Here is a 24,118-nt window from a genome sequence, read left to right as displayed (position 1 = left end):
CGCCATATAGCTGGAATATTGCTGTGTGGGGTGTAAAACAAACCTCACTCACTCATTAATCCAGCTGTTCATACGATGACCATATTGCCTAACAACAGCGGGGCTCATTATCAGTAAACGTCAATGGCAATTAATACATTGTGAGTGGAACAAGTCATGATTTTAATAATTAACAGATCACACTTTGTGTTAGTTTGATGAAAACCTGTCACAGTTGTTGTTTTCTTATGTGTGATATAGTCAGTTGATACATGTTCTGATCTGTTGTCTCTATCAGGCAAGGGAAAGGGAAGTAACTCTACTGCAGTGTGGTGCACTGGACTTGTTTCAGCAAACTGAACGTTTCACTATCCAAACATTTTTGATGAAAGCGGCACTGTTGGATTAACGAGGCCTGACTGATGTATAAACCAGATGGATTGCACATATGATGTGCCTCAATTAGTCGTACTTCGTTGTCATGAATATTTGTATTATTTTTCAAGCAAAACCATGACGACCGCTGTGCAGAAGCAATGAGTATGACAGTATCTCCAGATAGTGCATTGTCGGGACAGAAGGAAGAATGGATGAATGTAGAAATGCCACGAGAAACAAGAGCTGCCCTCAAGGGTTCCCAGCGTAAGGTAAGCAGCTTTTGAACAATCATTAACACAATATCATATACTTGACAAAAATAGTTAAGGATGTATGTAAATTTTGAAATTATGAATATTGATCTATTTATTCATTGACACACTGATAAAATATAAATAATAAAAATACCAATCTCCCTAACTTATTTTGTCCAGTATATAACATTGTTTAAAGGGAAAATTGTGGTTTTAATGTTTTGTGCACATTTCAGGTAAAGCTGATAGGTCCTCACAGTCCTTTGGAGATGAGCTTCCATAACATGACGTTTGTAGGCAGACTGAGGTATGTAACTTTGAACATTCTCTGATGTGTTTTACCTGTAACACCTCTCACACAAGGGGTGGTGGGGTAGCCTGGTGGTTAAAGCGTTTATTGTCACGCCAAAGACCCGAGTTCAATTCCCCACATGGGTACAATGTGTGAAGCCCATTTCTGGTGTCCCACGCTGTGATATTGCTGGAATATTGCTAAAAGCACCGTAAAACTAAACTCACTCACTCTCACACAAACGTAGACATGTACCTGTAACTCTCCTCTCTCACATACACAGGTATGTACCTGTAACTCTCCTCTCTGACAGACACAGGTATGTACCTGTAACTCTCCTCTCTGACATACACAGGTATGTACCTGTAACTCTACTCTCTCACAGACACAGGTATGTACCTGTAACTCTCCTCTCTGACAGACACAGGTATATATACCTGTAACTCTCCTCTCTGACAGACACAGGTATGTACCTGTAACTCTCCTCTCTGCACTGGTATGTACAGACACAGGTATGTACCTGTAACTCTCCCAGACACAGGTAACCTGTAACTCTCTCTCACATACACAGGTACCTGTACCTCTCTCAGACACAGGTATGTACCTCATACACACAGGCATCTACCTATAACTAACTCTCCAATGCTCCTCACATTGAAATACACTGGTTGGAATGTACCTGTAACTCTCCCTCTCACAGACACAGGTATGTACCTGTAACTCTCCCTCTCACATACACAGGTATGTACCTGTAACTCTCCCCTCTCACATACACAGGTACGTACCTGTAACTCTCCCCTCTCACAGACACAGGTATGTACCTGTTACTCTCCTCTCTCACATACACAGGCATCTACCTATAACTATTGATGTCTATCTCGCATACATACAGTACCATTTTGCTTGATTAAAGACACAAAGGTGAAATATTTCCAATGCTGAATCCTCAGCACATTGAAATACACTGGTTGGAATGCCATCATTTCTGTTTTTCTGCCAGAGGCTCAAGGATAGATCAGGACAGTATCAACTCTGTAGCCATAGACGACGAGCCACAGAACAGCCATGCCCGTATGATGGTTGCAGCGTTTGTTGGTCTGAATCCCCAAGCGTCCGTGATGATGGCAAGGGACACGACGATCATGCCGCTGATACCCGGCCTACCAGCCCTCATGTGTCTACTGTTTGCTCCAGTGGCAGAACTCAGGTGATGCCGCAACTCCCTATGATCCTGTAGTTAAGCAGCTTAATAAGATTGTGATGCTTTGAGGATTTGCCTGAATTTGAATGCATATTTCACCACATTTTGTTTTTGAACCTATTCCGTGTTTGGACATCTTAGACATGTCATGTCATCTGCAAGACCCTAGCCAGATGAAAAGTTTGTTTACTTCCTGGAGGTCAATAAAACTTGGTACATGCCTTCATTAGGGTTGGGTCAGGAAGGATCAAGGTCATCTAAATTAAAGGTCAAGGTCACAGTGAAGGTCATTGGTAGAGATAGTAGCCATATTTTATCCACTGCTGATATTGTTTGAGTACTATATTTGGAGTTGTTACATCATATGTATACTGTCCTTCATTGACAGTTTTTGAAAATTTACTTTCAGTTATTGGCTGTGGCTGTCGGCGATCTAGGTACTTTCGGCAGCAACACAGCAGACCTTGCTGGCTCTCCCTTTCCGTCTGGGAGCCGACCCTCTTTCCGGGGCACAGCAGGTCATGCATGGGAGGCTGCCGCTGCAGCTACCTCCTCCTCAAAGCTGATTCACAAGGGCCTTGTTGGAGCACCCAGCGGTGTCTGCCCAGCTCCGGTGCCACCTTCCTCCGCACTGGGTGCAGCCTACACGAGGTTCGGCTGGCCGGCCAGCTTAGTAGGGTAGGCGGAGGAGGGTAGGTCCGCCAAGGGTAGGGGCAAGGAGCAGTCACCGACTAGCTCCCAGCCTTTTCAGCCCGGTAGCCGGGAGGTCTGCCCGACCTCCCGTTAACCCAACAGGCTGCCGCTCAAGCCGTGTGTCACACCCAGTCAGCTCGCTGCTTTACTACTAGGGTCCGCGCCGCAGCTCCTACCCCATATCCCAGTGGGAGGCAGCCTCTCTCTATTCCTGCCGGAATGGGAGAAGGCTACCAACAACAGCAGGTGCTGGCCACGGTCAGCATGAGGCCATCTCCCACTGTGGAAGCGAGTCCGCCCGACTTCACGGCATCTGGCGCTCGGTGCCGTCATGCTGCCAAGCCAGAAGCCGGACATATTGCGCTGACGGTTCAGGCTCTGCTGGACAAGTCCCCAATCGGTCGGCGCATTCCACGGGGAGAGGAACAGGCGGGATTTTACTCCCACGTACTTCCTCGTCCGAAGAAGGCCAGCATGAGTTCCGTCGATTCTCAACCTCAAGGGGTTGAATCGCGATACTTTCAGTACCATCCTTCAAGATGGAGACACTGCGCGCCGGTGATCTCATCTGTTCAGCCCGGCGATTGGCTCCGCGTCAATCGACCTAAAGGATCGCGTATCTGCATGTACCCATACATCCCTCGTTCAAGCAGTACCTCCGGTTCTCTTTTATCCCGGGATGTATTACCAATTCAGGGTGCTCCCCTTCGGCATATCGACTGCCCCAAGGGTGTTCACCAAGCTCATGTTAGTCCCAGCTACCCTAGCTGCGGCTCGCAAGGAAAGCGTTGTTACCCTTACCTAGGACGACTGGTTGCTCGAACACTAACACAGCCAGCGGATCAAGATGCTACTCACACAGTGATAGACATTCTAACTTTCGACTGGGGTGGATCATCAACCTCAAGATCCGACCTGGTACCCACCCAGGACTTGGTTTTCTTGGAGCCGATTCAAGCGAACAAGGATCTCGTTTCCTTTCAGCCTCGACCGGTCACCAGAGTTCGGGAGATGGTATCTTCATTCCTCTCCCAGCCCCAGGCACCAGCACCGGACTTGGCTCCGTCTACTGGAGCCATATGGCGGCGGCGATCTCTGTAGTGTGGCGCGTAGCGAGTTGATCGTCCCATACAGCAAGCTTTGGCTGGGCTGTGGACTCACTCCACCGAGGAGGATCTGGAGCGCGAGTCTCCACAGTCCCGAGTGGTTGACACCTCACCTTCAGTGGTGGACAAATGTCGGGAATCTCACCAGGGGTTCCCCTTGGAAATCCCGAGCCCAGCTCTCACAGTTCAGACAGATCGCGTCCCTCACGGGCTGGAAGCGTTCTGGGCAGTCTGTCGGCTTCCGGACTCTGGTCGAAGCGAAGCTCACCTTCACATCAGCGTGTTGGAGCTGAGAGCTGTGCGGTTGGTATTGGCTTCAGAGAGCATGTCCGTGGGCAGTGTAGTCCGTCTTCAGTTAGACAACCAGACGGCCATGTACATACATCCTGAAGCAGGGAGGCCACCGGTGTCCCCAGCTCCTCCGGGCGTGGGACTTTCTCCTCTGGAGCGACCAATGCGATTGTCAGGTACTCCCCCTGTTTATCTCCGGGGCTGGAGGCGATGCGAGCAGATCGCTCTCTCGCGGATCCTGGCCCCCCGCAGTGGATGCTCGACAGGCAGATATTCGCAGTAATCTCCCAGTTATGCTTGAGATTGGATTCGAGGTGGATCTGTTTGAGCGTCCGGCCGGGACGCATCAGACACCGATGTTCTGCTCTTTCGATACCGGACCAGAGGGCGGCTGCCGGCAGCCTTCCTGCCGCTGGATTGGGCGGGCAAAGTGCTCTGGGCGTTCCGCGTTACCACTCATTCCCGTGTCCTTTCACAGCTGTCCACCCAGCCAGCTCGGCTACTTGTGCTACTGGCACCGCTTTGGCGTCCACAGAGCTGGTTTCGGTAATTCTCAGGTTTCTGGCTCAGCCTCCTGTTCTATTACCTTGCGCGACCCGGACATTCTCACTCCAGAGCGGGCCCACCCAAATCCACGGATTCAGTGGGTGGCTTGGCCTCTGTCAAGGTCTAACCTCGAGGCACGCGGAATTCCTGCAGCAGTTGCAGACACAATTCTGGCTTCGGTGGGATTAGAAGCAAAGCGTTCAGTATGAGGATAGGTGGTCCCGCTATGCGGCGCTGGTGTTCAGATAGGGGCATTGCGAGATCCCTTTTCTGCCGGATTTAGTCCGGTATTGGAGTTTTGCAAGCTCGTTTGGAAGAAGGCCTGGCGGCCGACCATTAAGTGGCTACTCCACCGCTATTTCCACTTTTCACACCCCTGTCGATGGTGCTCTTCTGGGGCAGCACCCTCTCGTTACAGCGCTTTCTAGCTGGCGCGGAGCGGATTCGACCTGCTCTCAGGCGAACCAGTCCACCTTTGGGATTTGTCGATGCGTCGTGCTCGATTGGCTGTCGGTCCCCACTTTCTCACACCTATCGGCTATTTCCATTCAGTTGTTGACCTGGAAGCTGTGTTTCTGGTGGCGGTAACATCTGGTCGAAGAGTCGCGATATACATGCTATGTCGTCCGACCGGCGCTGACTGTGTTTCACCGCGGATCGTGTCAGCATTAAGCCTCCCAGATACTTACCGACCGAAGGTCGATCACGCTTTCCATGTGACAGCTCCCTATCGAACTTCCTACTCTTACCCAGCCTTCCACATCGGGGACCACTCCTCTGAGCACTCACCCGTTGGATGTCCGTAAAGGCGCTCAAAGTCTATATCAAGCGAGCGCCAGGGGATCCGTGCGGGTACCCAGCTGTTCTGTTGTTACTGATTGGCGGGGAAGGCTGGTCTGCTCAGCCGAGCAAGCAAACTTTGTCTCAAGCTGGCTTGTTTCGTATTTGTGCAAACCTTATCAGGCTAAGGGCAAGCCTCCCCTGAGGGGTTGAAGGCTCACTTTCGGTCAGGGCAGTAGCAGCATCAAAAGCTTTTGCAGCGGCACTCCCCATTGAAGAGATCTGCTCTGCCGCCATTTGGAGCCGGCCAAGCACTTTATATACGCCATTATCAGCTCGATACACATTCACGCAATCGTCGCGAGCTTTGGTCGTTACCGTTCTCTCCAGTGGACAGTGTCCTGCCACCCTGACCAAGTGAGTCTTGGTTTATTGGTTTGTGTTGGCGGCCTGTACAATGATTCCATTATTGACATGTCTGCTCACGAGCACTCAGAGAACCTGTACCCCTTCGATTCTCTAAGGAGTTCACGATATCGTTAAGTGAGTGGTATTTTGTTTTCCCCCGGTGCTCTCACGAAGAAGCCACTTAGTGGGTCGGTTTCACTGACATTAAGCACTCGTGCAATGTCTCATTATGCTAGAGGTCGATCTTTGAGCACAAATCCTCCTGTCAGTTCCCCTCCCATAATGCCTCTCAAGGCCGAAACTGGGTCGAGTGACAGGTGAGTGTTATGGCGTCTGTTCAATTTTTTCCATGATCACGATCGCTATATTTTGTGTGTGCTTGGACAGAATTCCCTCCTCCCTGGCCTCCGGTCTTTGGGAGTCTGTGTTTATGCATAATATATGTACCCCAAGGACGATCTCTCTGAAAAAGAATTTTCCAAACCTGCAGAGGTTTTCAATTCTTTGAAGAGAGTAGATCCTTAGAGCCCACCCACCTCCCGCAATTCTGTTCACTGATGAGAATTCAGCAGAAGGAATGATGATCACGGGTCTAGGAGCCTACCCAGTTAGATGGCATGTATGCGCTAAGGGGAGGTAACTCCGTGAGGTAGGGTCCGTATAATAAGTAAAGAGTTTATTTATTGTACAATCTTTTTATTCAAAAACATTGATACAACTGTCACAGGACATTTTACAGCGGAAAATGCATAATATGTACCCAAGGGACTCTCTTCAAAGAATTGAAAACCTCTGCAGGTTTGGAAAAGTTTTAGACTGTGGTTCTTTCATGTTGTGTTCTATGATACATTGTGATTTGTCAGATCAACTGTGTGCGTCTTGCAATCAACGTGGCGGTGGGGACGCAGGACACTGTCACATGGGGTGGTGTCGCCACAGAGAAGTTGCAGAATAATGCCAGGATCAAACTTCTCAGGTGGGGCTCCTCTTTGTCTGTCTGTCTGTCTGTCTGTCTGTCTGTCTGTCTGTCTCATTCTTTGTCTGTCTCTCTCCTCTTTGTCTCTCTCTCTCTCTCTGTCTCTCTCTTTGTCTGACTCTTCTTTGTCTATCTGTCTCTCTTTGCCTGTCTGTCTGTCTGTCTGTCTGTCTGTCTGCCTCCTCTTTTTTCTCTCTCCTATTTGTCTGTCTGTCTGCCTCCTCTTTTCTCTCTCTCCTATTTGTCTGTCTGTCTCTTTCTTTGTCTGTCTGGCACCTCTTTGTCTATCTGTCTCTCCTCTTTGTCTGTCTCTGTCTCTCTCGTTTGCCTGTCTCTCTCTCCTGTTTGTCTGTCTCTCTCCTCTTTGCCTGTCTTTCTTCTTCCTCTTTGTCTCTTTCCTATTTGTCTCTCTATCTGTCTCTGTCTGTCTCATTCTTTGTCTGTCTGGCTCCTCTTTGTCTATCTGTCTCTCCTCTTTGTCTGTCTGTCTCTCTCCTCTTTGTCTGTCTGTCTCTCTCCTCTTTGTCTCTCTCCTCTTTGCCTGTCTGTCTGTCTGCTTCCTCTCTGTCTCTTTTCTATTTGTCTCTCTCTCTCTCTCTTTGTCTGTCTCTGTCTGTCTCTCCTCTTTGTCTGTCTCTCTCTCTCTCTTTGTCTGTCTCTCTGTCTCTCTCTTTGTCTGACTCTTTGTCTATCTGTCTCTCTCCTCTTTGTCTGTCTCTCTCCTCTTTGTCTGTCTCTGTCTGTCTCTCTCCTCTTTGCCTGTCTGTCTGTCTGTTTGCCTCCTCTTTGTATGTCTGTTTGCCTGCTCTTGTCTGATGGGTACAATGTGTGAAGCCCATTTATGGTTTCCCCCTCCGCGATGTTGCTGGAATATTGCTAAAAGCGGCGTAAAACCATACTCACCCAGTCCTCTTTGTCTATCTGTCTGTCCATCTGTCTGTGCCTGTGCATGTGTGGGCTACATAATACATAATTCCTGTCTGTTTGATTCAAACATTTAGTGAAATACTCTCAAAATATTTGAACACAGGTCATAGCTGATGCAATATTTTTTCAAATAACTCCAAATCCAAATAACTCCAGTACAAATATAATAAGCAATGTAAGTTTTTGGAAAGTAAACTGCAATTGGCAAAACAATTGGCTAGATAGAATGTAATTGTTTTATTGAGTAATTATTTTCATGAAAATTTAGAAAGTATCTTCAATTTTTCAAAGTGTATGTCAACCCTGTGTGTGGTTATGTCGATGATTGTATGAAGCTTGGGTGAAATGGATTACATAGATTAAGTCTGTTGACAAAATGTTCATTTTGATCATAACACTTAGTCATGATAATGATGATAATTAAAATTCTTCTTTCAGACTGGTGGAGAAAAGGAGGGAGTCTATTGAGCCCTCTAATTATGACAGAGCTTATCACTGGAATCAGGTAGGCACTACTTTGTTTGGAATCAGGTAGGCATGGCTATCACTAGAAGCAGGTAGGCATTACTTTGTCTGGAATCAGGTAGGCATTGCTAGCACTGGAATCAGGTAGGCATTGCTAGCACTATAATCAGGTAGGCGTTACTATCACTGGAATGGGGTAGACATTACTATCACTATAATCAGGTAGGCATTGCTATCACTGGAATCAGGTAGGCATTGCCAGCACTGGAATCAGGTAGGCATTGCTATCACTAGAAGCAGGTAGGCATTACTAGCACTGGAATCAGGTAGACATTACTAGCACTATAATCATGTAGGCATTACTGTCACTATAATGGGGTAGACATTACTATCACTGGAATCAGGTAGACATAACTAGCACTGGAATCAGGTAGGCATTACTGTCACTATAATCAGGTAGACATTACTAGCACTATAATCATGTAGGCATTACTGTCACTATAATGGGGTAGACATTACTATCACTGGAATCAGGTAGACATAACTAGCACTGGATTCAGGTAGACATTGCTAGCACTGGAATCAGGTAGGCATTACTGTCACTATAATCAGGTAGACATTACTAGCACTGGAATCAGGTAGACATTACTATCACTATCATCAGGTACTATCACTGGAATCAGGTAGGCATTGCTATCACTAGAATCAGGTAGGCATTACTATCACTGGAATCAGGTAGGCATTACTATCACTGGAATCAGGTAGACATTACTATCACTGGAATCAGGTAGGCATTACTATCACTGGAATCAGGTAGGCATTACTATCACTGGAATCAGGTAGGCATTACTATCACTGGAATCAGGTAGGCATTACTATCACTGGAATCAGGTAGGCATTACTATCACTGGAATCAGGTAGGCATTACTATCACTGGAATCAGGTAGGCATTACTATCACTGGAATCAGGTAGGCATTACTATCACTGGAATCAGGTAGACATTACTATCACTGGAATCAGGTAGACATTACTATCACTGGAATCAGGTAGGCATTACTATCACTGGAATCAGGTAGGCATTACTATCACTGGAATCAGGTAGGCATTACTATCACTATAATCAGGTAGGCATTACATTACTATCACTGGAATCAGGTAGACATTACTATCACTGGAATCAGGTAGGCATTGCTATCACTAGAGAGAATCAGGTAGGCATTACTATCACTGGAATCAGGTAGGCATTACTATCACTGGAATCAGGTAGGCATTACTATCACTGGAATCAGGTAGGCATTACTATCACTGGAATCAGGTAGGCATTACTATCACTGGAATCAGGTAGGCATTACTATCACTGGAATCAGGTAGGCATTACTATCACTGGAATCAGGTAGGCATTACTATCACTAGAATCAGGTAGGCATTACTATCACTATAATCAGGTAGGCATTACTATCACTATAATCAGGTAGGCATTACTATCACTATAATCAGGTAGGCATTACTATCACTGGAATCAGGTAGGCATTACTATCACTATAATCAGGTAGGCATTACTATCACTGGAATCAGGTAGGCATTGCTATCACTGGAATCAGGTAGACATTACTATCACTATAATCAGGTAGGCATTACTATCACTGGAATCAGGTAGACATTACTATCACTGGAATCAGGTAGGCATTACTATCACTGGAATCAGGTAGGCATTACTATCACTGGAATCAGGTAGGCATTACTATCACTGGAATCAGGTAGGCATTACTATCACTTGAATCAGGTAGGCATTACTATCACTGGAATCAGGTAGGCATTACTATCACTTGAATCAGGTAGGCATTACTATCACTGGAATCAGGTAGGCATTACTATCACTATAATCAGGTAGGCATTACTATCACTGGAATCAGGTAGGCATTACTATCACTGGAATCAGGTAGGCATTACTATCACTGGAATCAGGTAGGCATTACTATCACTGGAATCAGGTAGGCATTACTATCACTGGAATCAGGTAGGCATTACTATCACTGGAATCAGGTAGGCATTACTATCACTATAATCAGGTAGGCATTACTATCACTGGAATCAGGTAGGCATTACTATCACTGGAATCAGGTAGGCATTGCTATCACTGGAATCAGGTAGGCATTACTATCACTGAAATCAGGTAGGCATTACTATCACTGGAATCAGGTAGGCATTACTATCACTGGATAGCTGTAACATGTGTTATATTAGGGATTACTCTTTCTTAGTAAAGTACAGATTCTAGTATGTACTTGGGTTGAGTCCCATCCGGGTTTCAAACCTGCACCCTCAGAGTCAGGCACCTAATAATCGCCAGCACACAAAGTCAGCCACCTAACCCGCTCAGCCACCGAGACTTCCACATTGCGATATGACAGAAATGCTCATCAAAGTGCTGTCAGTCCTCACTAACTCTCTCGGTGGTGGGGTAGCCTAGTGGTTAAAGCCTTACCTTGTCACCCGAAGACCCTGGTTCGATTCCCCACATGGGTACAATGCATGAAACCCAATTTCTGGTGTCCCCCGCCCTGATATTGCTGGAGTATTGCTAAAGCTGTGTAAAATCATACTCACTCACTCACTCTCTTACTCTGCTTTCTCATTCCCTTGTTTATTGTTCTCCTCAGTATGTAGGGTTAAATGTGTATCTTTATTATTAAGTCATGATGAACTCTCTTCGTTTCAGGTTGACCCGAAATACCTGATGGAGCCGCCAGAATGTCACAATCCAGTCAGTGATGATCCACCTCTGCTCAACCCTCATTATGCCATTCGACTGGCGAGACCTGACGAGACGGAGAGGAGCTCCCTGCTGGATGAAGTCCGTCACAGTGACTACTTAAAACACCATCTGCAGGAACTGAAGTCACTTTCCATCAGGTAGCCTAATAGTTAAAAATATTTCCTCGAAGACTCAGGTTCGATTCCCCACAGGGATACAATGTGTGAAGTCCATTTCTAGTGTCCCTCGCCTTTGATATTGCTGGAATATTGATAAAAGCGGAATACAACTAAAACTCACTCACTCCATCAGGTGAGCAGGGCAAGCTGTCATGTACTCATGGCCCCCCGAGGAAGAGAAACATGGCGATCTGCATAGGATCTGTGATAAGAGGAAATAGGCGTGGAGTAGAGTAGTAGTTCAAGTGTTCTCTTGTCACTGCTGAAAACCCGTGTTTGCTTGTCAGTGTGGATACAATGTGTGGCTCGCACTTATGGCGTCGTGTTATTGCTGGAATAATGCCAAATTGGGTGTGAAATCAATCTTCACTCACCCACCCAAACTCACTCACTCTTAAAATATAGTTAACGACTACACGATTCTTTCATAGTATGACTGACCGCCTCCGTGGTGTAGTGGTTAGAGCGTCCCCCCGGAGAGCGGAAGGTCGCGGGTTCGGTCCCCGACCGCGTCATACCAAAAGACGTTAAAATATGGTACTTGTTGGTCCCTGCCTGGCGCTCAGCATTAATGGGTACAACAAGGACTGGTCGGCTTGGAGTCAGTATAATGTGTCTGAGTGGGGTATTCATGCTTCACTGCGGCATGGTATCTCAGTGGGCTAGCACTATAAAACCACCTTCAGTCTGGGCTAGTACAAGCAGCCACACATACACAGACACACGCATGCACATCATCATATGAGCGAAATATTCTCAAGCACGATGTTAAACCCTATTTCACCTCACCTCATAGTATGCCAGTTGATAGTAACAACATCTTAATTTGGGTGGGTGTAGCCTAGTGGTTAAAGCGTTTGCTTGTCACACCGAAGACTGATTGACTGACTCAGTTTGGTTTTACGCCTCTTGACAGCAGAAATGGGCGTCACACATTGTACCCATGTGGGGATTCAAACCCGAGTCTTCGGCGTGACAAGCCAACGCTTTAATTACTAGGCTACCCCACTGCCCCTGTCACGTCTAAGACCCGGGTTCGATTCCCCACATGGATACAATGTGTGAAGCCCATTTCTGGTGTCCCTCGCCACGATATTGCTGGAATATTGCTAAAAGCGGTGTAAAACTAAACTCACTCCCTTAAGTTTTGGTTAGTATTTTGAGACACCCAGTATTATGTATTACAAAGCATTTATCTCTGTATTTCTGTCTGCAGGCATCGGAGCGATACTGTGACCTGTGAGCTGTGTGACGTGCTGTGTACCACTCCAAGAACACTGTCTGCCCACCTACAGTCAGACTCCCATCTTGCCAAAGAGAGCAAACTGTATGGCATATATCACTGATGGGCCATCGTACTTGTATACATCACAGACAGCCCGCCACTCTATGGCTTATGTAACTGATCGGCCATCGAACTTATATACCTCACAGACAGCTCGCCACTGTATGGCTTATATCATTGACTTTCCAATACTGTATGTGGCCTATATCATTGACTAGTCATCGAAGGTGAATACTAAACAGAAAGAGTGCCACTGTATGGCATATATCATTGACTGGTCATCACCAGTATAGCATACGGACAGGGCACCACTTTGTGGCTACTGTCATGGAGTAGCCATTCTACCACCAAGGCTTGGTGCCACTAGTACTCCACAGACCGAGTGCCACTTCATGGCTTCAGGTCAAACAGGACATCATCTGTGATAGCTGTGCCAAATATCCCATTCTCAGGAAGATTCTGATGTTGGAGATGACTGCAGACTGCTTCAACTATACCATGTGCAAGACCCACTTTGTGCTTGACAGAACGGTTGGAGGTTATTGTTTTTATCAGTTTTCACAAGAAGTGAAAGTGGCAGTGTGTCGTTATTTGTTTAACTGAACTGCAACTTGTTTTGTATTTCTTCCAGGTCCCTTATTTCACAGAATAGTTGTAAGTGACCATTGAGTGAAGTCAGATAAGTTGCCCCACAGACGACTGGGGAATATACACTATATTTCCCTTTTGTTTAATTGATTGTGCTATGGTCATATTCTGTTTGTGTACTTTTTCCAAAGATTATGGTAAAAGTACAAAAAATTGTAACTGGTATGTTTTAATTCATAGCATTTTTTCCCAGGAAACAATTGTGTGTGAAAAAATAGTTGACAGAATAATTCGTTTATTAATACAAATGTATTCCACCAATGAAAGAATACACCCTGGGCAGCTAGTGCGAGTAAGCTTCCTGGTATTGGGGGCTTATCCTAGCTTAGCTTGATGTGGTTTGCCGATGTGAACTTTGAGCAGAAACACTCAGTGTAATCTCTTCCTCTTCTACCATGTGTTCGGGGTCAGCTTCTTGATCCAGTGTTGCAGGCAGACAGGTCATGACCTGACATACCACACAGTGTATGTATGCACTACATGCCCCCTGGCACCTACACATACTCTACATGTCCCTGAGGGCAACTTTATACACTGTGATTAGCCCCTCAATGACCCTGGATGTATCCCCTTCCCCCACTCCACTTCTGTACAAGCCGGGGCGGTGGGGTAGCCTAATGGTTATAGCGTTGGCTTGTCACGCCGAAGGAATGCTGGAATATTGCTAAAAGCGGCGTAAAACCACAACTCAGTCAGTCAGTCAGTCAGTCAAATCAGGACCCGTAACATAAATGTGAGAGGAAAATACGACGCGATGTCGATCTCACACATTTTCCTCTTTGGCAAAACCAAGACCATGGTGCTGACAGACCTAGAAACATAACCAGGGCGAACAGGGATTCGAACCCACAACCATGGGTTTCTGGCAGACACAAGGGATGCAACTCTGCACAGCGGCGCATCAGACGACGGTACTTCCCGTTCCCTCTATTACATCAACAAGACTTTGGTTCCAGGGCCCCGTTTCACAAAACTATCGAAGCGACTGTTGTACATCTTATATTGTAACATAGTGAATGAGTGAGTTTAGTTTTACGCCACACTCAGCAATATTCCATCTGTATGGCGATGGTGTGTAAACAATCGAGTCTTGACCATACAATCCAGTGATCAACAGCATGAGCATCGATCTGCGCAATTGGGAACCGATGACATGTGTCAACCAAGTCATTGAGTCTGACCACCCGATCCCCTTAGTCGCCTCTTACGACAAGTATGGGTTATTGAAGATCAATTCTAACCCGGATCTTCAATGGTATTCACTTATGATGAAGGTTAGAGGATGGATATAGATACAAGACCCACATGGATGGGAACGATGTCCGCCCGTAAACCCTCGAACTAATCCTAATAAATAGAACACATTTCAAGGTTGAGGGAGAGACGGAACTCTTACCGTTTGAATGTGTAACATGACATGTATTGCCTACATGAGAGACATGTGTTAATTGACGTATGTTTATCATTCAGGGCGTTTTGTTATTGTTCATTTATCTGGACTGAGAGCCCACTGGGGATCTCAATATCCCATGCTACCAGTTACGAAACAAGTCCCTGTCAATCCTACACAAGAATTCGTCATTGATTTACCACCGACGTCTTCCTGTTACATTATCATATCTAGTGATATTTTATCGTAAATTTCACAGCATTTTTGTCCAAGTTCATTATCACCTGTCAGTTCTGAAAGGATACGAAGCTCATTTTAACTGGGTTTTATACTTGAACAATCTTATTCATTATATATTTTATTTTTTGCATCCGTAGGTTTGGGTAGGGCTTAACATATCAAGGAATTCGTTTATCCGGACAATATATGAGAAAACGCAAGTGTCCGGATAGGCGAGGTTCTATAGCAGATTCCCAACCCTCCATGCCGTGCACGCACGTGCCAAATCATTAAGATTGTCCACCTGACCCAACTTAGCCATGGCTTATGACAAGCTGGAGGTCCTTGTGGGGGTTCTGCTCTATGGCACCACTGAAGAGAACTACTTTTAAATACATCCGTGTTAGGCTTTCATTATAAGCAGCTATCAGGGCAGTTTTATTCGCACGGGTGGCAGGTCTCCGCTGTACTGGAGTTCGTGATTGTTGCTTTCAATATTGATACTTTCATCAAAATAACTGAATCCAACATTCGAGTGTTCTTTTGATTAACTCGGTGTGTCGTCACTGAAGTTTTCCATCACCTGACCGCTGAGCAAAGTAATTCGTGCTGTGGGTTACCTGGACGTGGTTTGCCGTCACATTCGGCTGTTGGTAGCCCCTTCGTTTCTTTGAGGTACAGGAATTATTTACCAAAAATTTAAGCCAATTGTGTGAATCAGTGCTCATGTTGGTCACTGGATTGTCTGGTCCAGACTGGATTATCAACAGACCGCCGCCATACAACTGGAATATTGCTGAGTGCGGCGTTAAACAACAAATAAACAAACATACAAAACCTTTCAGGTTTGTTGTTTTACTCCGCACTCATCAATATTCCAGCTATATGGTGGCTGTCTGTAAATAATCGAGTCTGGACCAGATAATCCAGTGATCAACAGCATGAGCATCGATCTACGCAATTGGGATACGATGACGTGTCAACTAAGTCAGCGATCCTGACAATCCAGTTAGTCGCCTCTTACGACAAGCATGGGTTACTGAAGACCACTTCTAACTCGGATGTTCACGGTATAACCTTTCAGAAAAATACGACTCATATTTGTCATGATCAGCGCACACATATTTTGTAGATGAATTGATGTAGATGAGCCACATGTGCACTGAAGTGAGACTGATAGAGACACATACTCCCTTGGGGCTGTTATACGGTCCATTTGGCTTGTGTCCCACGTGCATACTGAACCAACCCTACATTCCTTGGATTTCAGACATACCATGCAAGGTGTCAGAAATTGCAAACAGGTAGCTGTCAACCTGTATATATTTGCTAGATCTTGACATCGAAAAATCAAAACTCGTACCAGGAGCACCATGCCAACTTCCGGTCTAACTTCTACCAGTTCTCCTCTTCAACAAAATAGTTCAACAAATCGACAAAAGAATTATTTATTTTACTGAACTTAGCAATTTTATTGCACTTTAAACAAAATGCACTTCAACAGAGCAACAATGATGATTCAAATTTTCAAATTACCATAAGGCACAGACATGCGTTTAGTCTTAACATAAACCTTGTAAATGGAAAAAGGTATAATAACATAGAGCACTAAAGAATAGTGATGGTTTTGCCTAAACCATAGCTTGCAACAAGGGAACAACTTTTACAGATGAAGGACCAAGTAATAGGGGCATGAGCAGAGGCATGGCGAGGGCAGTAAGGTGGACTCATTAAGTGGGGTAAGAAGACAGGCTGATGAGAGGCTTGAGAGGGCAGGAGGAGAGGGAGGAGAGGGGGGAGGGGCATTTAGGTGAACAGCAGTGCTTGGGTGTGGCATGTAGAAATGGTGCACACAGGTTGCATCAGTGAAGAGGAGATTACAGAGGACGTGGGTGAGCGAGTTAAGCTCAACACTGCTCAGAACAGATGGGTTGGTTGGGTTGGGGGTGTGGCATGTAGAAATGGCGTATATTGCATTCTTAAGTGCAGGCTTGTAGAGAAGTGCGGGCTTTTAGAGAAGTGCGGGCTTGTAGAGAAGTGCATGTTGAGAGTGAATTTGGCTTAACACTGCCGGGTTCGATTCCCCACATGGGCACAATGTGTGAAGCCCATTTGTGGTGTCCCCCGCCGTGATATTGCTTGAATATTGCTAAAAACGGCGTAAAACTATACTCACTCACTCGCTCCCCCAACCTTGAAATGTGTTTTATTTATTAGGATTGTTCCAGACCCCATCCATGTGGGTCTTGTATCTATATTCATCCTCTAACCTTCATAATAAGTGAATACCATTGGAGATCCGTGTTAAAATTGATCTTATATAACCCATACTCGTAAGAGGCGACTAAGGGGATCGGGTGGTCAGACTCAATGACTTGGTTGACACATGTCATCGGTTCCCAATTACGTAGACTGATGCTCATTCTGTTGAACACTTGGTTGTCTGGTCCAGACTCGATTGTTTACACACCATCGCCATACAGATGGAATATTGCTGGGTGGGGCGTAAAACTAAACTCACTCATTCACTATGTTACAATATAGGATGTACGACAGTCGCTACGATAGCTTTGTGAAACGGGGCCCTGGAACCTAAGTCTTGTTGATGTAATAGAGGGAACGGGAAGTACCGTCGTTTGATGCGCCGCTGTGCAGAGTTGCGTCCCTTGTGTCTGCCAGAAACCCATGGTTGTGGGTTCGAATCCCCTGTTCGCCCTGGTTATGTTTCTAGGTCTGTCAGCACCATGGTCTTGGTTTTCGCCAAAGAGGAAAATGTGTGAGACCGGCATCGCGTCGTATTTTCCTCTCACAGTAATGTTACGGGTCCTGATTTGACTTGAGTGAGTGAGTTTAGTTTTTACGCCGCTTTTAGCAATATTTCAGCAATATCACGACGGGGGACACCAGGAATGAGCATCACACATTGTACCCACATGGGCAATCGAACCCGGGTCTTGGGCGTGGCGAGCGAACGCTTTAACCACTAGGCTACCCCACCGCCCCTGATTTGACTTGAAAATACCACTAAAATGGACAGACAGACAACAAAAGCTAGATTAATGGCTGGACAAGCCCTAAAGGACAGGGCAGTAGTGAAGAGACCAAACTGGCAGACCTATGGACACGTCCACATGGAACAGGATGGGGCTGAACATCACAGGACACAAAGACGAGACAACACAAATCATGTAACTGTTTGTAAAAATGAGTGCGTGAGTTATTTTTACGACGCTTGTAGCAATATTCTAGTAATATAACGACCTGGGAAACCAAACATGAACTTCACACAATGTGCCCATGTCGGGAATCGAACCCGGGTCTTCGGCGTGACGAGCGAACGCTTTATTTATTTACCCACTAGGCTGTCCCATCGCTCCGGTAGATTGAAAAACAGATAGACATGGCAAGACCGACGGACGGACAGGGCAAAATGATTTCTGTCCTTTTCGACCAAACTGTGTTGCAGTGTGAGACCATTTGTTGCCATCATCATCCCCCCAGTGTCTCCTCTGCTGGAGGGGCGGTGGGGTAGCCTAGTGGTTAAAGCGTTGGCTCGTCACGCCGAAGACCCGGGTTCGAATCCCCACATGGGTACAATTTGTGAAGCCCATTTCTGGTGTCCCCCGCCGTGATGTTGCTGGAATATTGCTTAAAGCGGCGTAAAACTAAATTCAGTCAGTCAGTCAGTCCTCTGCTGGAATGTAGCTGGAATATTGCTGAGTGTGGCGTTAAACAACAAACAACCTTGAGAGTCTCCGACACCAATGTTGGTGTGTCTATATTTTTGTCAGCAATCGTATAGCTTCTTGTTCATTGCATTAAACCTGATAACCGTGAAAAGAATCTACACCGAAATTCGATGTATGCAATAAGCAGGAAGTGTTTATCAATGAGGTCGTATGCTTCATTCTTGTATTCGGACTGTTTGTGTTCCACAGAACGACAGAGATCCATCTGCATGCATCTCAAATGTCGTTCTTGACATCATCTATTTTCCAGTTCAGAGGCGTTGCAAGTATTTGTCACGTTTCGTGTTTTTAAATAAGCAATATCATTCTAAGACCTCCCAAATTCTTAACTTTCAAGCTACTCCCTTGCAATACCTGTTGTACTGCACGCTGTTAGAGTGTGATTACTCCGTGTCACGTGTGCAGTTTGCTTCAGTGAGGATGGACGTGGATATTGCCACACTCCGGCACAGCGATGACTTAACATAACATCACTGCCACAGGCTAATTTGCATATCACGTGACCGGACTTTTCTCTTGTTTGTAATCAAACGCGCATATTCATAATAAGAAGAGACTGGACTCACGAAAGCTTTTCGGCGCTCTCTTCATAATGTTTTACATTGTTATATATATTTTTCCACAACTGCGACAGTTAGGTCTATGACAGTACATATTTAGATATCAAAGTGGCTGCATCGTTTGCTCTCCGTCGGCTTCGATGACAGCACGTGGAGACGTACAACCTATGTAAACAAAGGATCGCTACGCAAATCGAAATAGTGTTACATGTTTTTGGATATTTTCTCAGTGAAACTAATTCATTCTATCAAAGATGGTTAGTTAGATGTGTAGACTCGTCAAAAATAAAAGAGTAAAAGAAATCTGTACATTATATTGAATGGACAGTGCAAGATGTGACGAATCGTCACATTTTTTTGGCCCGTGGCAGAGGTACTATGCTGGCTTGCCGCATGGAACTCTGGGTAGGAGAGTGGGATATTGCCAATGGTTACGCGCCGGTGTGACTCCACCCCCAATCTTCTTAGAACAAACACAACAACAAACAAACAAACAATATAGACAAACAAACCACATAATAACAAGCAATAAAATAGAATAAAAAATATCTGAAGGTATTTCAGCGATACATTGTTTTGACTATTTCGTCTTTCTGGAATGTTTTGGCGGTAATCGAGATTGATTGTTCTCTGGCGCTGTGAGGTTGTAATCACAGGTGCCCTACATCCTTTCGTCGACCAGAGCAATGTATTTATTTGTAGGAGTTTCTCAAAGTTTACTCTGTTGTCTACTGTCAGATATTTCCATGTAACTCCCAATACTGACATATACTACCGAAGCGTAGTTATGCAACGGTCTACACCGGTTTATCATCTCCATATGAGATACTTTGATCTTCATACAATATACTTTCATCTTCATACAACATACTTTCATCTACATACAATATACTTACATCTGCATACAAGATATTTACATTTACATACAATATACTTTCATCTACATACAAGATATTTTCATCTACATACAATATACTTTCATCTACATACAAGATATTTTCATCTACATACACGATACTTTCATCTTCATACAAGCTATTTTCATCTACATACAGTATACAAGATACTTTCATCTACACACAAGATACATTCATCTACATACAAGATATTTTCATCTACATACAGTATACTTTCATCTACACACAAGATATTTTCATCAACATACAAGATATTTTCATCTGCATACAAGATACTTTCATCTACATACAAGATATTTTCATCTACATACACGATACTTTCATCTTCATACAAGATATTTTCATCTACATACAGTATACAAGATACTTTCATCTACACACAAGATACTTTCATCTACATACAAGATATTTTCATCAACATACAAGATATTTTCATCTGCATACAAGATACTTTCATCAACATACAAGATATTTTCATCTACATACACGATACTTTCATCTTCATACAAGATACTTTCATCTACATACAAGATACTTTCATCTACATACAAGATACTTTCATCTACATACAAGATATTTTCATCTACATACAAGATACTTTCATCTACATACAAGATACTTTCATCTTCATACAAGATACTTTCATCTTCATACAATATATTTTCATCTACATACAAGATACTTTCATCTACACACAAGATACTTTCATCTACATACAAGATACTTTCATCTACATACAAGATACTTTCATCTACATACAAGATACTTTCAGTCTGGATATTTGATATCATTATCGTCGTATCAGTACAGAGATCATAGTATTGTCTTGTGAAGTAGCAATGTCAGTTTGATCGTGTGAATCTGCGATTCCAGTTTGATAATAGTTTATACAAACATATACATCATATCTTGAAATGTATGGCATCATGTTGGCTGTTTTTTCATATGGCCTTGTCTGGATTTTAACCATTGTGATCATTTATAATTATCGTTCATTCACCAGCACTCACCCGTTTTACAAAACTGGGACACATTTAAACGGAGAGTTTTTACAGTACCGCAATCAAGACATATCACGGATATAAGTTAAACAAATCGGTCATTATTAATCAAGTCAGAATTATTATAAAACAGACCCGGAACTGTTGTCCATTACTCGAGAAAATATGGTTACTAAAGCGATAACAGCTGATACCTTCTAAGTAGATTACGATCTCACATACCTACATGTAAGAATAATTTACGTAGATGAAAGTTTCTTCTGCGTAGATGAAAGCTTCATCTACATCCATATAACTATTATCTACTAGATTGATAGTTTTTGCACTATGGCTTCAACACGCTCACATACTATTCAGAACAACGGATAGTGATGAACGGATGAACGGATAGACAGACCACGTGCATACTGCTACCAGCGAGTTCCTTTATCCAATACTTTGCAGAAATTCTGCAAGTACAAAATCAAATATTTCCTTATGATAAACTGACCCGTGAAGGTCCGGGTTAGAATTGGTCTTCAGTAACCCATGCTTGTCGTATGAGGCGACTAACGGGATCGGATGATCAGACTCGCTGACTTGGTTGACACATGCCATCGGTTCCCAATTGCATAGATAGATGCTCATACTGTTGGTCACTGGATTGTCTGGTCCAGACTCGATTATTTGCAGACTGCCGCCATATAGCTGGAATATTGCTGAGTGCCGCCTTAAACAACAAATCAACCAACCTTATAATAAACTAACATTCTATCCACTCATGCATATGTTCAGCTATTAATGTTTTTTGTCCACGAATCTACTTTTGTTGAGTTTCAAGGACGACTTAGCAGAAATGTGCGCCTACACCTGTGGCACTTTCTCTTTCATCAACTATATACGTGCCGTAATGTAATAAACACATAGGGTATCGCGTGCCCCTTTGTTTGCGAGGTAGGTGTACACACAATAAACATTCTCGACTGTTTGTTCCAAGCCTTGACTGCAGGGATTACTGCTACTAGATATTGGCGGTATGTCCAGACATTCGTTTAATTTGTTTTGGCACTCTTGAATCTTTCCGGCGAATCTGCAAAACATGCTCACGTAGATCGGATTAAAAAAATGCCTGCCTGCTCATAACCTCGGAACTGAAATTGGTCATTCTTTGAAGCGTGACTCAGAGTGACTGAGAAAAGCCACGAAATAAATATTAATTTCAACACTGGCATCCGTTTACCAAATACACATTTCACTGTATACAACGTACTGCATGGTGGCATCAGGATGATCACTTCTCAGGGGTCGGCATCAGGTTTATCAAGAGGGGTTTGCACCATCCATAGTGTGTCCATCAGAAATATCACCATTAGCCTCTAATCAGTTAACCTTGAAAACCATTTCAAAAGTCTCACGGTGACAGAATGTACTGGACAATCAACTGGGCTTTTGGTTGTTTGCTCGAGGTTCTACTTTCATAGTTTGCGCAACACGTCTTGAGATATAACGCTCGCGAATGACTCACAGCATGATTACGGAGCATTTTTGGTTTCTTAACAAAACACTTTATCATCTCAAGAGGTCAGCAATATTATCATGGTTTTAAGAGTGCTTTTCGTTTCTCAGAATGGAAAAACTACAGAAAGTAATAAACACTAATCTCATCGAATACATCGACCACAAATGATTTCAAAATCAAACTGCCTTTAAGCTTCTGATTAATATACGAGGTGACATTATCGCAGGAAGGGAGTGGAGTAACGCTTGAGGAGCAAGGTGCGCGTGACGCCACAACCACCTGTTGACCACGGGGAGAGATATCGACCCGTCACCCACAGGTCGGCCGAGGTTACCAGTACGCTACGTTACAACTACTGCTTCATGCACGACTCGCGTATAGAGATTTAATAAAATGCATAGAAGCTCCAGTGGTTTTTTAACGCCGCACTTAGCGATATTCTAGCTGTATGGCGGTCTGTAAATAATCCAATCTGGACTAGACAATCCAGTGATTGACATCATGAACATCGATCTATGCAATTGGAACATGCATCGACCAAGTCAGCGAACCTGACCACCTTTGTACCTGTACAAAGCGATCTTAGACCTAAGGTGAAGGTATCTCCTACACCATAACATAGACTTAAGCTAGTCTTAGATTGTTTCGTAAAACTGCACTCTGATCCCGTTAGCCGCCTGCTACGACAGACCAATTGAAACCGGGTTCTTCACGGGTCGCCGCGAATACATGTAGCTGGAAAATTGCTGGTGAGGTGTAAAACAAATTCATTCATTTAAAACAACATTCATTCATTCATTCGCAGAGGCAGTAACACTTTTAGAGTATATTTTCAAATTCTCAAAGTAGATTTTTTCGATACGGTTGCAGTAGCAAAAAGTAACCGTACTTGCATGAGTTCACTCTCGTCATATTCAAAGTCTTTGGGGCTCGTAACGTATCGTAACTTTGTCCGAAACATGATTCCAAACCAAAATAGGAAATCTTTGACGCAAAACAAGCACACAGTAAACTGTAGATGAGTTTTGTTTTCATTTTGGACAAATTATCTTTACCATCATGTTTAAAAAGAAATGTTCATGGATCATGGATCCGTTGAGTTTGGGGAATCCACTTGGCATAAATTCCAGATCCAGGGCCTAGACTTTCAAAGCTTTCTTAGCGCTAAGATAGTCGTTAGTTAATGTTAATGTATGGCACTTACGACTATCTTAGCGCTACGAGAGCTTCGAAAACCTAGGCCCAGATCCATAGAGCGTTCGTAACGTTACGACCTGTCGTAACTCTATAGTTTATCACAGGCTTACGAATGTCGTAGTGCTACGAAGGCTGTGTGGATCGGGACCCAGTAGTCTGAAATACTTTCTGTGAATTATGTCTCAGCGTCAGTCGTCTTATTGTCCCAGCCAAGTAACACGTAGATGGTGATTCTTTTAAAATCTGTTTATTTGCCTCAAGCGTGAAAAATGTTTATTCCTGTCGGCCGTGAAAACGGATTTGAATGTCCAAATATAATAATAGATTAAATAAAACATGCTACATATGTTATATATGACTCAGATGGTGTAACGCAACTACGTAGATGAAAAATGTTGACTCCTGTCGGCTGTAATACCAAGC

The 24,118-nt window shown here is 44.3% G+C and overlaps 2 protein-coding genes and 1 long non-coding RNA gene across 3 annotated transcripts in view; all 3 read left to right on the top strand.

Moving 5' to 3' along the window:
• Positions 1 to 2,114, top strand: part of LOC124255432 (ATP-dependent RNA helicase TDRD9-like) — a 42,527-nt gene extending 40,413 nt beyond the window's left edge. Inside the window, exons 30-32 of the mRNA XM_046689347.1 lie at positions 486 to 626; positions 848 to 918; positions 1,904 to 2,114. Coding sequence (XP_046545303.1) covers positions 486 to 626; positions 848 to 918; positions 1,904 to 2,114 — 423 coding nt within the window. The remainder of the gene's footprint in view (positions 1 to 485; positions 627 to 847; positions 919 to 1,903) is intronic.
• Positions 2,115 to 4,487: 2,373 nt separating this feature from the next.
• LOC124255440 lies at positions 4,488 to 13,323 on the top strand. The gene is made up of 5 exons (XM_046689357.1): positions 4,488 to 4,619; positions 6,792 to 6,904; positions 8,270 to 8,336; positions 11,017 to 11,210; positions 12,448 to 13,323. The coding sequence occupies exons 1-5, from the start codon at positions 4,488 to 4,490 to the stop codon at positions 12,575 to 12,577; spliced, it is 636 nt and encodes a 211-aa protein (XP_046545313.1). The 3' UTR covers positions 12,578 to 13,323.
• A 47-nt stretch (positions 13,324 to 13,370) lies between these two features.
• LOC124255433 lies at positions 13,371 to 23,740 on the top strand. The gene is made up of 3 exons (XR_006892688.1): positions 13,371 to 13,381; positions 14,602 to 14,605; positions 23,629 to 23,740. It is a non-coding gene; the product is annotated as an uncharacterized LOC124255433 (long non-coding RNA).
• Positions 23,741 to 24,118: the final 378 nt, after the last annotated feature.

Source organism: Haliotis rubra, unplaced genomic scaffold (assembly GCF_003918875.1).
Source record: "Haliotis rubra isolate DU_JTF1 unplaced genomic scaffold, ASM391887v1 Scf60, whole genome shotgun sequence".
Classification (NCBI taxonomy): Eukaryota; Metazoa; Mollusca; class Gastropoda; order Lepetellida; family Haliotidae; genus Haliotis; species Haliotis rubra.
Note: the sequence above shows the minus strand (reverse complement) of the source record. Positions and strands in the feature narration are given on the sequence as shown.

Coding starts and splice junctions, on each gene's coding strand:
- LOC124255440 (XM_046689357.1), top strand. CDS start 4,488: ATGCTTGAGATTGGATTCGAGGTGGATCTGTTTGAGCGTCCGGCCGGG. Junction 4,620..6,791: donor CCTGCCGCTGGATTGGGCGG/GCAAAGTGCTCT, acceptor GTGATTTGTCAG/ATCAACTGTGTGCGTCTTGC. Junction 6,905..8,269: donor GCCAGGATCAAACTTCTCAG/GTGGGGCTCCTC, acceptor TTCTTCTTTCAG/ACTGGTGGAGAAAAGGAGGG.